The 13,414-nt window shown below is 50.3% G+C and overlaps 1 protein-coding gene across 1 annotated transcript in view; it reads right to left on the bottom strand.

The window, feature by feature from the left end:
• GRIK4 (glutamate ionotropic receptor kainate type subunit 4) overlaps positions 1-13,414 on the bottom strand; it is an 85,731-nt gene that overhangs the window by 16,463 nt on the left and 55,854 nt on the right. The window contains exons 8-11 of the mRNA XM_065738485.1: positions 10,227-10,379; positions 9,682-9,786; positions 4,875-4,982; positions 3,740-3,943 (exon numbers count right to left, since the gene is read on the bottom strand). Of these exons, the coding sequence (XP_065594557.1) occupies positions 3,740-3,943; positions 4,875-4,982; positions 9,682-9,786; positions 10,227-10,379 (570 nt within the window). The remainder of the gene's footprint in view (positions 1-3,739; positions 3,944-4,874; positions 4,983-9,681; positions 9,787-10,226; positions 10,380-13,414) is intronic.

Here is a 13,414-nt window from a genome sequence, read left to right as displayed (position 1 = left end):
GGAGCACGAGCTGGGATTTCCTGCAGGAGCACCTCGGCTCCAAAATCCCCCAGGCACACGAGTGCCCTCTCTGCTTGCACTGCATACGCAGCGGGGCCCATAAACCCACAGGGACACCCACTCAGCTCCCACCACGCTGACCAACCCGCATGTGACTCTGCCAAAACCAGCAGCGTGTGCAGACCCCATTTGCTCGCAGCTCCCCACGCTCCCACCCCCTCGCCCCCGCTCTCCCATCTCCCTCATCACATTTGCAGTGCTGCACTGTGCACACAGACTCCCCCTCCCTCCGTCACCCACGCACAGCTTTTCTCACTCAACACCAACACCCACTGCAGGACTCTGCCAATCTGGGGATAACTTCTCCCTCCTTCCCCCTTCCTTCCTTTCCCTGTTTGGAGCAGCTGGGAGGAGAGAGTCTTTGACTGCAAAGCACCTTCGTGCAACTGGACACTAGAGACAGAGCTGGTAAACCTCACCCCAAAAGCTCTGAAGTTCTTCCAGCTCTTGGTGTTGGTGCTCCTGAGCAGGAGACATGAGATGCACAACCTTATGCTACGATTCTGTGATCTCCCTCACTTTAAAGAGAGCTTTAATCACTGCCAATCTCAGCCCGATTCAGACCACTGACACAGAAGCCAAAGGTCTGGTATTACTGCACTCCATCCTGCTCCCCAAGCGATGCTGTGCAGAAGCAAAGAGCAGGAGCCTGCTCTCACCAGGCTCTTCTCCCTTGATGTACCCTAAAGCACCTCCTAAAGCAGCACCAGCCCCACACCAGCCATCTCCTATAGGAGCAGTGAGAGCACTGAGCACTCAGCAAGGACATTTAGCACCCAGTAAGGATGTTGGGCAGCAGAACTCGCCACAGGCTGAGGCATGGGCACCGAGCACAGCCACCAAAGGGCTCTGCTACCCAGACAGCAAATCCAGCCGTGGTGGAACAAAGAGAGCTGTCACGTTGCCTTGAGAATACATCTGTTGGCTTGTAGCTAACTAGTGAATTCATTTCAGCTTGAGGACATGCTGGGGAGAGAGAGAAAGGGAAGACAAAACAACATCGGGGAGTCAAAGCCAGGCTCTGCAGCAGTGGGAAGAAGTGAGCCGTAATTCTTTTAGCAGTATTGTCCCCAAAGGCTCCAACTCCCAGCAATAGGAGGTGGGAAGATTCGCTGCTCCCCTTGTTTGCCTGTTACAGATAGCAGACGTGAGGTGTCAGCCTGGCTGCTGGAGGCTGAAGCCTGCTGGTGCTGGACCCAGCAGGGCTCACGGGGAACCCACTCCATCCTGAGAGCAGCCTCACTGCCCTGCCTGGTGGACAGGAGCAGTGCTTGGTCGTCCTGGCCCACGGTGACCAAACAGTTTGAAACATCCTTCACCAAGGAATGGGTCTGAGTCCTTGCACGTGACTCCTCCCAGGGCACATCTCCATCAGACCACAGCACTCACAGGGTTCCCAATCTGAGCACGAGAGTGACAGTGGGCCCAGACCCAGAAGCCCCTGCTGCTCTGCCACCAAACCAGCCCAGCCCTGCGTTCCTCAGCTCCTCAGCAGCTTTGTGAGCAGGTCGATAAGATACATACTTGTCAATTTGGTTCAACAACAAACTTATGTTTATTTATACCGTGCCCTTCTCAATCATACCACAGCGCACAATTAGCTGTAATAGAATTTTCAGTGCTTAGGAATAAATCAATAGCTGGTTCATCTAGAAGCAGTAAAATGAAACACTTTTCCCATGCAGCCTGTAGTTGCTGTGAGCTTCATTGCCACGGGGGCATTCCAGACATGAAAATAAAATAGTGGGAAGGTATGTGCAATACTGTGCAGGAGCTGGATATGTTTTTTCCTAGCTTCCACTACATGCACGTTTGTCAAACCTCACCTCCGGGTATGGGACGTCGTGACACCTGTGGAAGGTGCTAAAGGGGCATGGCTTTGAGCTGGAGGGAGTGAAACCATGAAGGCACTGACAGAGGAAGCTGTGCAGCCAGCACGCCTGCTCTCCTGCTTGGAGCAGTCCCAGGGTGGGATGCATGCACACAGCCAGCTCTGCCCTGCCTGACCCCAGGACCCATCACAACCTAGGAAGAACAAAGCAGACAAAACCTTTTCTCAATTTTTGATTCAGCCTCACACAAATTTTCCAGCTCCTGCCAAAGCAGAAAGAAAAATCCTCCTAAATAAGGCTCGAGCTGAAGAAGAAACAAATTGTTTCCCTGTGAAGATGAAGTTAAAACACTTATCTCTACCAAAAAACACCCTCCAGAAGCTCACATTTAATGGGGAGGCACTGCCAAGGTCAGCAGGCCAAAAATCTGACGGCTGCTCCCTTCCTTTGCCTGCACAGATCACACACTGCTCCGTGCCTTCCTCCTCGCCTCCCAGAAGAAATGTTGCAGAACTGTTTTATATGTACTTGTGTGTGTGTGTGTGTGTGTGTGTGTGTATATATATATAAGTACACAGAGTGAGAGATGTATAAAAACTATGCCAATAGCCCTGAGCATTTGCAAACAACTGTACAGAAGGCTCTTCAGGAGAGGCAGACAGAGGGGATATCAGCTGGCATGAGGAGCTGGCGCTGCTGGGGAAGGTGACCCAGGGGATGCACAAGCTGAGCAGGGATCCCTGGTGTGTGTCCTGCCCCAGCTCAGCATTCCCCTTGCCCCCAGAGCTGCCCCACCGGACTCTGAGCACTCAGCTGAAGGTCCTAAGGGAGGTCTGAGCATCAGCCAGCTAAGGGGCATCAGATGGATGCTGGGGGACATTATGTAGGAATGCTCACCCCAAATCTCTGCCTGGAGAAGCAGGGATGGGCTCTGGTCCCCGTTCCTCTGCTTTGCTGCTGTTGGGAAGGTAATGATAGGGCAGCTCAGGTGCTTTCCTAGCACTGAGATTCTCAAAAACAACCTCACTGTGGATGTGCCACCAGCTGAGAAACTGTCACCGAGTTCTCAGGGGCACATCGGTAATGACAAGACAAGTGAGCAAGGAAACAGTGGTTTAAATAGCATCAATCTTGATGTTAGCTTTGGCTAGGCCTGTTTTACTAAGGATCTGGGAGCACTTCATGAAGTGTATTTAAGCCCCGGGATCCCTGGGGAAGGAGCACCTTCAGCTGTGGAGGAAAACAGAGCATGAGAGGAGGAGCTCAGGCTGCAGGAGCTCAAAAATGCTACCAAACCCAGTGAGAGCCTGCAGCTCTTGTCCAGCTGTGAAAAGATCTCAATCCACACTCTGCAAACAAACAAAACAAATGTCCCTCTCCAGAACACAACATTCAAAGCCAAGGCACTGAAATGCCAACAGGTTTCTGGGTAGGAATACGATTTCTACTTGCTTCCTCTCAGCCCCAGTCGGAGCATTTTTCTGACCCCTGGCAGCTCCTGTGTTTTGTTTTGTTTTTTATTTCAAATTTTCATGACATCTTTCATAGGCAGAAAAAAAAAGCCCCAAAAACAAACACACAGCATTTGGAAGAAGTTCAGAGTGTAGGCAAAGCAAACAGCCTTGGGAGAGCCCAGGGATCCCAACGCCTGCTCTGTCTGCCTCGCACACAGCCACATGGACACAACAAGCACATTTACAACCAGGAGAACACATTAATGAGGGATCCCCTGGTCTCACACACAGGCTAAAACCCCCATCCATCCTGGAGCACTCAATAAAGCACCAGGGCTTTTCATTGCCAAGTCCTGCTAGAGTCCAGCTAAAAGGAGTGCTTAATTCACTTACCCGAGCTATCAGCTCCCCGACCATCCCTGTCCACGTGCCGTTTGCCTCAGGGACTCCGTACACGCCATCACCAACCAGGTGGATCTTATAGTTGAAGCGCAGGATCTCTGCCAGCTCCTTCAGCATGTCCACGCAGAAGCCCTCGTAGCGGTCGTTGCCTTCCAGCTCCTGATGGTTCCACTTCAGCATTAAGTAAGGGTTTTCCTGCATCGAAACTGGGCAGCTGTCATTCCCATCTTAGCCGGGGCAGCATGGGGCGGAGGGGAGGGGGCTCTGCTAGGAGGCATTGGGACCAATCTCTTGTCCCAGTGCATCCCTATGAGACAGCTTGTCAGATGGCTTAGGAACCCAAGGTAAAGCCAGGTGAGCCATTTCTGCACTGATGTTGATTGGCTCCACCTATGTTATGGGATATGCAGCAGGTTCATCCCAATGTAGAGCCAAGGGATTGCCTCTGGTGGCTGCTTCTGGTACGTGCTAGGGCAGCACAGTGACCACCCTGAGTTTGCACTGGATGCACAGACTCTTGGCACAGGGTTTCTTCCCCACCTTGGGCTCTCCTTCAAACTTAGCGAGGGGTAAAGTGCTCAGAGTGCTTCAGGATATTGAGGGGTGTTAAGGCAGGAGCAGAAGCACTGGAAAAATCATGGGGAAGCCACCCCAGCAGTGGGTAGGAGAACGGGAATTTGTCAGATGAGGATGCTGGTGCCTGTACCTGTGAAGTCATGCTTCATAGAAGTTGCACCCATCTTAGCCAATTTTAGTAATTATTATGGGTAGAAGGGACAACTGTCCCTTCCAACTTACCAGCTGTACAGAAAACAAGAACATCATTCAGAGATGAATGTAAAATGGCAACTTATCCCCATCCCAGCCCTCTCCCCAGCTGCTTCTGAACTCATCAAATATCATTTCCATATGAAACATCAACTTGAGTTTAATTACACTGTCATGAATTGTCCTCAGTGCTGTAATTAGAGATTTGATCGTCTGTTCTTTATGAAATCAGTGTGCAGCACTGCATACTGGGGGCAGAGAGGGGTAGGAGGACAGAATAATACTCTGTCTGATTGACACCCCTATGCATTGGGCTGGCGATGGGCTAATGGGAACTGCAGGTGACTCCCTCACTTACCAGGATGGTGGTGACGATGAGTGTGGTATTGAACAGGCTGTCTGATATATTGGAGGAGAATATCCTGTTGTCCATGCTGAGTCCTTCAGAAACGTGCCAGTGGCCGATCTGGAGAGATAAACAACACAACAATGAAATTTACAGGGCGAGTTACACTCACCATATGGCTCCGGAGACTGACAGCCAACAGGATGACCCTGTGGAAGGAATTTAGGAGTGCTCTGTTACCTTTGCAACGCGCCCTGACAGAGGTATGGCAACGGGATGGATGGGTCTGGTGGCCCACCTTGTGCCATTCCCTGAATGAGAACTTCAGGAGGTGCTGCAGGGTTGTGATTTCATGGGGAGAGCTCAGAAATGGGGAGATGGGGCTCCTGCCTCCAACTGCCTTGCCTTGCTCTGTCTCTGAGACATGTCTGAAAGGAAGCAGAATCCTCACTGTCCTCCTGCAGGTGTTGGCCATAAATTCTGGTGGTAGCACTGGGGAGTCGACCCCAGTGCTGGGAAAAGTGTCATGACTCAGCTGTGACGCAGCTTTCAGCAAGGGGGAGGAATAGCAAAAATCCTAATTTTAACTTTAAGAGCCTCATCTGCCTCCCTCAGAGCTTTGGTCAGGGAGACCAGCACTTCCAGCACACAGCTCAGAGCACGCAGATTGGGACCCTTACGCCCTCTGGAAGAGCCTTTTCTTTTCCAAAGGTAGACCAGCAGACATCACGCTCCTGAGCTCAGAGATTTGCCATCCACTCCACGGACATGGAGCCCTTGAAGCACACCTTGAGCTAGCCCACCTGGAGCACGGGGCAGGTTTGACCCAGCCCTCATTTTCCCCATCTCTGCACAAAGGATTGTCTCTTGCTGCGATGGTGAACAACCACTCCTTCTCAGCCACTGCTCTCTGAGCGAGGGATCAGCCATAAACAAGACCTCCTTGTTGTTTCTTTTTCCCCCTTAGATTTCACCACCGTAGATTAGTGACAGATTAACTTCAATTTTAACAGCCTTCACTGTTCTCCAATTCATCTCTCCCCTGCTGGCATATTGAGACTAATTGACCGCCTCCTCCTCTGGCAGAGCAGTGGATGTGACCTTGCTTTTAGCACAGCACCAAAGCTGACTGCTCCCAGCACCGGGGTCCTTCACCCCATCGTGTCCCATTCCAGCTCACGCTGTCCCCTCGCAGCGTGACAGTGCCACTAATTGACTTCTCGTGCTGAAGCTGAATGTGCCAGGAGATGTCTGGGATCGTCAGATCCCTCCCTGTCTTGTAAGATGGATGTCAAGGTGATCTTAATCATCTCTATCTACATATGAAGAGCCTCTGAAAAACAGAAAACAAATTCATCTGCGAAGCGCGTTAGGAAATAATCAAATGCTCTGCACAAATGTGGTTAAGATGGCCCCGTTGTTAAGGCTGTGGACTGGGACTTAAAGAGTTTTTAGGACGCAGGAGTTTTTAGTAGAGGATGTGATTGGTCTGTATAAATACACCAGGTGGAGGAGGCCCATCACAGAGAGGTAGAACAGCTTTTGAAGCTATAACGATAGCGTTAGCACGAAAAATAAATAGATATAAACCAGCCAGAAATAAACAAGCTGAAAAATCAGAGGAGGGCTTCTAATGATCGGGAGAGCTGAAGTGATGGCAAAGCTTTCCCAGGAGAGCGGTGAGGGCAGCGCAGCCACCTGGCTGCAATCTGGAGCTGCCACCTTTGGAGAAGGATGGTACCACCTGGCAGCAGGTGGCAGCCTGCGGCCGGCTGCAAGGCACCGTGGGGCAGGAGGCATTTCTTCATTTATGCCTTTGTTATCTGAGGGAGAAAACACCCAGTTTCAGTGCGAGCCACCCGAGGAGCAGGTGCACCAGGCTGGGGTAAGCAGGGAGGTGGCACTGCCTGTGGCACTGCCGTGTCCCCACAGGTAGATGAGACCCCCTGCATCAGCTGCTTTGCAAAAAGGTGATCAGTGGCACTCTGAGATTTCTCATCTCCGTAGCAAAGAATCAGCAGCCAACACGTCGGTGATGACCAGGCTTGAGAGCTCCTCATGGTACGAGATGACAAAATACCACTGAACTAATGATTTTAATGAAGTCTTCTGCCCAGTGCCCTGCAGGCTTGAATGGCAGCTGATGGCAGGGAGAGATGACAGGGCAAGACTTCTCCATAAACTTCGGAGGTCTTTATCACACCTTAATTCTTTTTGACCTAAAAATTAAGGTAAAGACAGTCCTGAATCTGTCTCGCAGCAGGCAGCAGACAACACTGCAAGGAGTACAGCTCTCCTTCGGGCTCTGGTTAGCAAGCACTGTCCTACAGACTGCATTCATCACCCTCTGTCCTGCGGTGGCCCCGGGAAAAGGAAGGAGTGCAAAATGCTCTCATTTCTCATCAAGCCTCCATTTGGAGATCCTTGTCGGCTCTGATGGGGAAGGGACTGTGCCAGTAGATGTAATTAAGTAGGTGCTGGGTACATGGTGCCTTCATCATCCTGGAGAGGAGGGAATGATTTTCCGGAAGGGGTGGAAAAGGGGATAAAGCAAACAAATGAAGACCCTCAGAAGACACTGCACACTGTTGCCAGGGGCTGGCACTCCTGAAGGGCACTGTGATGCCAAGGCGAGCAGGCAAAACCTCCCTTGCAGCAGTCAGCAGGGGACACAGCGAGAGGCAAACACAGAAACCTGCATGCCCCAAGACATGCACACAGCCCCCAGCACTCCTTGTGCTCCCAGATGGACACCTGGCATCGCCAAGCAGGACACACTAAGCTTGCTGGCTCACAGCAGGATCTGTCCCTGAAACTGTGCTGAAGAAGAGCAAGACACACAGGGGCTGGTTAGCTGCATCCCAGCTAAAAAGCAGCGATGTGGCAGTGGGGATTGCAGCAGATCTCAGAGCTATCAGCTGGTAGCTCATCTGTAGCTCATCAACATAGCAATTAAGCACCCCCATCACTTCCACTGCTCCATAACAGGACACAGCAGCTAAAGGTGGGGACAGGGTGGCGTGCCCACCGTGGGGCATGCTCCTGCCTCTCCCTGAGGCCAGGCAAATTCCAGCCCTTCTTCACCCCCTCCTCCTGCTGAGCTGCCAAACCTGAGCTCTTGGTTTACTGCAAATTGCTGCCCGGGTACCTGCGAGATGCGCTTTTGTACGGGTAAAGAAAAGGAGAAAATAAAAAGATGACATTTACCAACCCAGTCCTTGTCAGATCTATGGATCACCGACACATTAATGAGTCTGTGCTTTATCGCGCATTCTACGAACAGAGAGCAGCTTTCATGTGGCTGGGGAAAAATTTCCACTAGTTAAGCTAAACTGGGAAAAAACACGTTCAGCACATTACATAAATGTATTAAAAACTGGATGTCAAAAAGCCCTGTCTCTCCTTGCCCAAAAGCAACAGCAAATTTTAAAATCTAACTGTCTCTAATTTGTTTGCTGGCTGAGATCTGGATCAGCTTCAAGACTGGTGAATTCTCTATCAAAGCTGATGAGCTGGAAGTCCCTGTGGCTTCGATAGATGGAAGGAGAGAGGGTGGGAAAGAGAAAGAGGGAGAGAGGCAGAGAAATGGGCAGAGAGTGTGAGCTTGATTAAAAATAAGGGAATAGGAGCATTTCAAACAAGAGCCTGGACAAATCAGTTAATATAACCCTCGGGAACACGACTCCCCCCAGGATGTGGATGTCTGTTCCTTACCCTGTCCCCTCAAGATGGGTTTAATTAAATGATTTCTAATGATTTATTTAGTTATTTTTATTCCAAGAAGCACGCTAGGCGAGAACACGATAACCATCCGTGGTGTGGTGGAGTGGCTGCAGCCCCTTGGGCTTTGGCTTCCCTCTGCAGCAATGGAGCAGTTCACAGCTCTGGCTGGGAACGCCCATCCCCAAAGCAAGTCTGCAAGCTGTGAGTAATGAAAAGCATAACTACAGACCACACAGAGCAAACCAGCACCACCTGAAGCACAAGCAGAGACCCCTGCACCATCCACACTAAGGAAGGGAGATCCTCTCTTTAAATAGGGACTCTGTGTTACAAAAGATGTTAAATCACTGTCATCGATGCACATCAATGTTTCTTCCCAGATCCCTCTGGGATCTGCCAAAAAACCAAACAACAAAAAAAGGGGAGAGCGTTTCTGGGGCTTGGAAAATCAGCTGCCTCCAAGCTCTAAGGTTGGTTACTGGCTGCTGGGAAGGAAAACCCATCACTTCTGTCATCTGAGCCAGGGGGAATGCTGCAGCCAGTGCTCTCTGTGGAGAAGCACTGCTCCAGAAGAACACGCGCACTCCATGTGAACTCCTGCCACGTTGAAACACATCAAAAATACAGCAGTCAGAGCGAGGTTTGCAGCATTTGTTTCCCTTGCTCCAGCTGAATGCAGGCTCCTATTAACGCGGATGGGCTTGGATCTGTCACTTTTACTCAGAGCGTGATGGGCTCGGGGAATGATTAAAAGGGCACTGGTGCTATGAGAGATCCCACTGTGGGGAAAAGGCTGTCCTGATCCCCGCTCACTCAGAGCCAGCTAAAGGCAGCATCAAAGCTGAGCTGTCACTTGACAGGTAAGAACTGGCAGGCCACGTCCTGCCAAGGCTAAAACTCGCTGCTGCTGGACCAGAAGAGATTTCCTGACACCATGATGCTCTGCTGGAGTGAGGAGGGATCGCGAGGTACTGAAGCTCTGGTTTTCTGCCAGCATCCAAGAGAAGCAGTGCTCTCAGTAAAAAAGGGCAGGTGTAGAGCTGTCTCTGTGGCAGTAAGACACACGAAGCCTTTTCTTCCATGCACCCACCCTTACCTGTCGGAAGCCACTGTGTGTGTGCTGCAGGATTTTCAGGGCGTAGTTGGAGCGTTGGCCTTTGCTGTTGAATTCGATGTGGCCGGTGAGACCTTCCAATTCTACCTGTCCAAGAGAGAGTGAGTTACACACCTGGCTGCCCTCCCGACAGCAGCAGCATGGCAGTGATGGGGTGCTTTTGTCTCTTTGAGCCACACGTGTGGATTCAAACAGCTCAGCCCCCTTCATAGGAAGCTCACCTCTGGCACTGAGCTCTCAGCAGTTGTACTGCCTGACCTTGTATCAGCTCGAGTTCACTCAAAACAGAACTCAAATCACTTAGAAACATTCACATGTTAAAAAAAAAAAGCACTGAACTACAGATTTTCTACAGCAAAGCCTGAAAAAGTGGGAGTTTCATGTACTTCCAAGGCCGGTGACAAACCAGTCCTCAGATCTCCTCTCCTTTCATTCCCAGTGCTACCTTCAAAGAGATGGATGCTCTGTGCTCAGAAGCTGTGCCAGCACGAGCAGGAACGTGCCCGTTCTCCGCTCGCAGCCCTCACCATGCGCAGGTAGTTCATCAGGCTGGTGCCATGCTGCCAGATCTGGGCAGAGCCACAGGACAGTGGCTTCACGCCGATCTCCTGGCTGCGGTTCAGCTCCTGCACGGCGCTCACCACGGCGTACACGGCATCGAACAGCAGGGCAGAGGAGAGCTGGGGGGAAAGAAACACAAAGAAATGAACCTTCTGGAACCGAGCTGGGAAGGGTTTGGTTCTTTGGGAACTGCTGTTCAATCTCCTGGTCAAGGGGAATGTTGAACCCACAGGTAAGACTACTGAGCAGCATGAGCTGGGCACCAGAGAATCCCCCTCCCAGCACTGCTGTGAGAAATAGATCCATGGGAAATGAGGCTTTGCTAGATCTGCTTCCCAGAGCTCTCCCATTGAGACCATCTCCTCCCTCGCTGCAGCCTCCACTTTCCTGCTGACTCTTACCTGCTCTGTAATGGCACTGTGAAGCCACATCCAGAGCCACAGAGCTCGTCCCCTCTGCTTTTCACCTTTGCTTTGTTTGCCTTTAATCGGATTCCTTTGTCCACCAGCCCTCACAAACCATGTCTTCTGCCCACACGCAACCGTTCCGCTGGTTTTGATCTAGGTAATAATTGGCCATTTGCTCTTCGTGTTCACTGTTGTGAATAAGATCTCACTTTTAATTATCATCACTTCCTGACTCCGCTGGAATTAAGCCATTGCAGCTCATTGCTATCAAGGCTGCATTTTCCTCATGGCTACTTCACAGCGCATCCTTCCCCATTCCAACTCAGCCATGGGTCTGTCTGCAGCCAGGGCTGCTGTGTCCTGCTGGTGACCTAAGGCAGCTCAGCATCCCCTGCTCCTCCCAGAGTTTGGCTCACTTCCTCCCATTGCCCCGCAGGGACCATCTTGCCCAGTTCCATCAGCCCAATGAAACCTGGGCTTCATCACATCGCTAATTTGAACAGAGCAAGCCAGACTTAACCCTGCCTGATCTTATTCATAGCGGCGGCAGATCCTCATTGACTGCAATGTCTCTTTCGTTAATTGCTTCTTAAAGCAACTGGCAAACCCTTCTCCCTGCCCTTCCTTTTTTCCCTTCCACACAGGCTCCTCTCCTAACAGGACCTCTCCAGCCCGTCCTGTCCTTGGCCCCTGTTCAGTGAAGCTCTTTAGTACACACGGAATAACTGTGGACAGACTCCCATTCCAGCTACAGGATATCATACATGATTACCAACTGTTTTCCTGGACCAGGAACCGTATTAACCACAGCTGGCCAATCAAAAATATTACAACAGCAAAAACAACCCCTGTGACACCAAGATTTTGCCATCTCATACCAAGCCAGCACATTGGCCCCACTTTTTTAACTGTTTCCTGTTAGATTTTGATTTCTGTTTTCTCTGAGCAGTTAATGATCTCTTATTAGTGGTGAACGGAGACTTGTAGATGCTAGTGAAGCATCTGACATCATTGACTGGAATATTTTATTCCTTAACCTCAAACAATTTGCTGAGATTTCAGGTAGACCTCACACTATTTCAATTTAGGAACTGGGGAGGGGGTTGTGATGCAGAAAATCGAGTCTTTTCTGTAGGAAACAGGAGTCTCTCACCTCCAGCCCAGCGTGCCACAGCTCCTGGGTGGATGCATACCTTCCCCCTTCCAGCAGGTTAAACACAGCTAAGTGAAAGGCAGTGCTTTATTTGGTATTTACAGAAATCTCCCACGTAAAGGCCACGCTGAAAAGCAAGCTGTTCTCCAGGGAAACATGAGCAGGTTTGGCCAGTCCAGGTTTAGCCAAGCTTTTTTTGTCCTAAAACATTGTCATCTGTATCTTTGCCCCAAACATAACACAGAATTAAAACCATTAAAATCCCATGAAATAGACTTTACAATCTGGATTTTATTCAATGACATAAACACTTAATTACAAACATCTGTTTTAGTCTAAATTCTAATTACCTAATCTAGCCATCTGTAATTTGAATGATTTTCTCTGATTTCCTTTCTTTGCAACGTGATTAATGAGAATGGCATTAGAGCAAGCAGCTTCCTCCTCCTCCCTCAGACACTTTCTCAGCTCCAACAAGAAAGCCCTGGGATGCTGCAGCTCACGGGAAACCTCCCTCCTGTCACTTCCAGCTGTTGAGCTTCTTTCTTTTCTATAAGAGATATCTGCTTCTCAGGACACAAGGGGGGAGTTCTGACAGAGGGATGCTCTCCAGGAGATGAGACCTGCCAGATTTCCAAACGCAGAGACAACATGCTGCAAAGTAGTAATGGATTTCCCTGGCAGACACAGCAGAAGAAACGCATGCCCCATCTGGGCATTTTGCACATCACCTCTGCTCTGTGTCAGCTGGGCAAGGCACTGTTCTTACCACCTGGGGCATGACCTGATGATGACGGGCTCTTGCACTGAGGGAACCTTCACATTAATTCAGGAGGACCAAGCCCACTTTCCAATAGTGCTCGAGAGTCTCTTACTCTGGTACAATGACAAAAATTGCTTCCCTTCATGCCTCCACTCCCCACTTGTGCAGGGTGATGCAGCATGGCCAAGACCCCTCTTCTCCAGCCATGTCTTCCCAGGCCTGGAGGAAGCCTGCTGTATTGGTAAATGCATTTGGGAATGAATTAAAGGCACATCCAGCTGGCTTCACAGTGCACTGATGGGAGATTTAGGCTCAGGCTCACAAACCAAACAGCTCCATTCAGCTCTGAACTCATTCACTCTTCAAAAAAAAAACAACCAAAGAAAGTGCTGCAATGAGACACTCGCATCTTTCCACCTACAGATTTTGCCAGCCGTTCAAGACAATGCAGGCAAAAAGGGAGCAATGAGCTCAGCTGTTTCCCCATCACACCTGCAGTGCTCCTCTTCCTACTGTCTTCTGCTCGTTCCATCAGAAGGAAATTTATTTTTGTGCCTCAGAACAGACCTGCAGCCATCATGCACAGAGCAAGCTTTGCAGTGGTGACCCCACAAAGCTGCAGCAGGGCTGGGATGCAGGAGCACAGCAGGTACAGGCACGAACCCACCATGGCCTGAGCATCACGTCAAACCAAAAAGATGTAGACAGAAAGGGCATCCATCTCCTTATTTTGTCCACTTACCATCACTTTGTACTGATAATAAGGAGATTTTCAGCAGCACACAGCTGCCACAGCTTGTCAAGGGAACCCAGAGTTCATTAAAAAAGCTG

This window comes from Cyrtonyx montezumae, unplaced genomic scaffold, assembly GCF_038088225.1.
Source record: "Cyrtonyx montezumae isolate F1298 unplaced genomic scaffold, pur_monq_1.0 scaffold_22, whole genome shotgun sequence".
NCBI classification, from domain to species: domain Eukaryota; kingdom Metazoa; phylum Chordata; class Aves; order Galliformes; family Odontophoridae; genus Cyrtonyx; species Cyrtonyx montezumae.
Note: the sequence above shows the minus strand (reverse complement) of the source record. Positions and strands in the feature narration are given on the sequence as shown.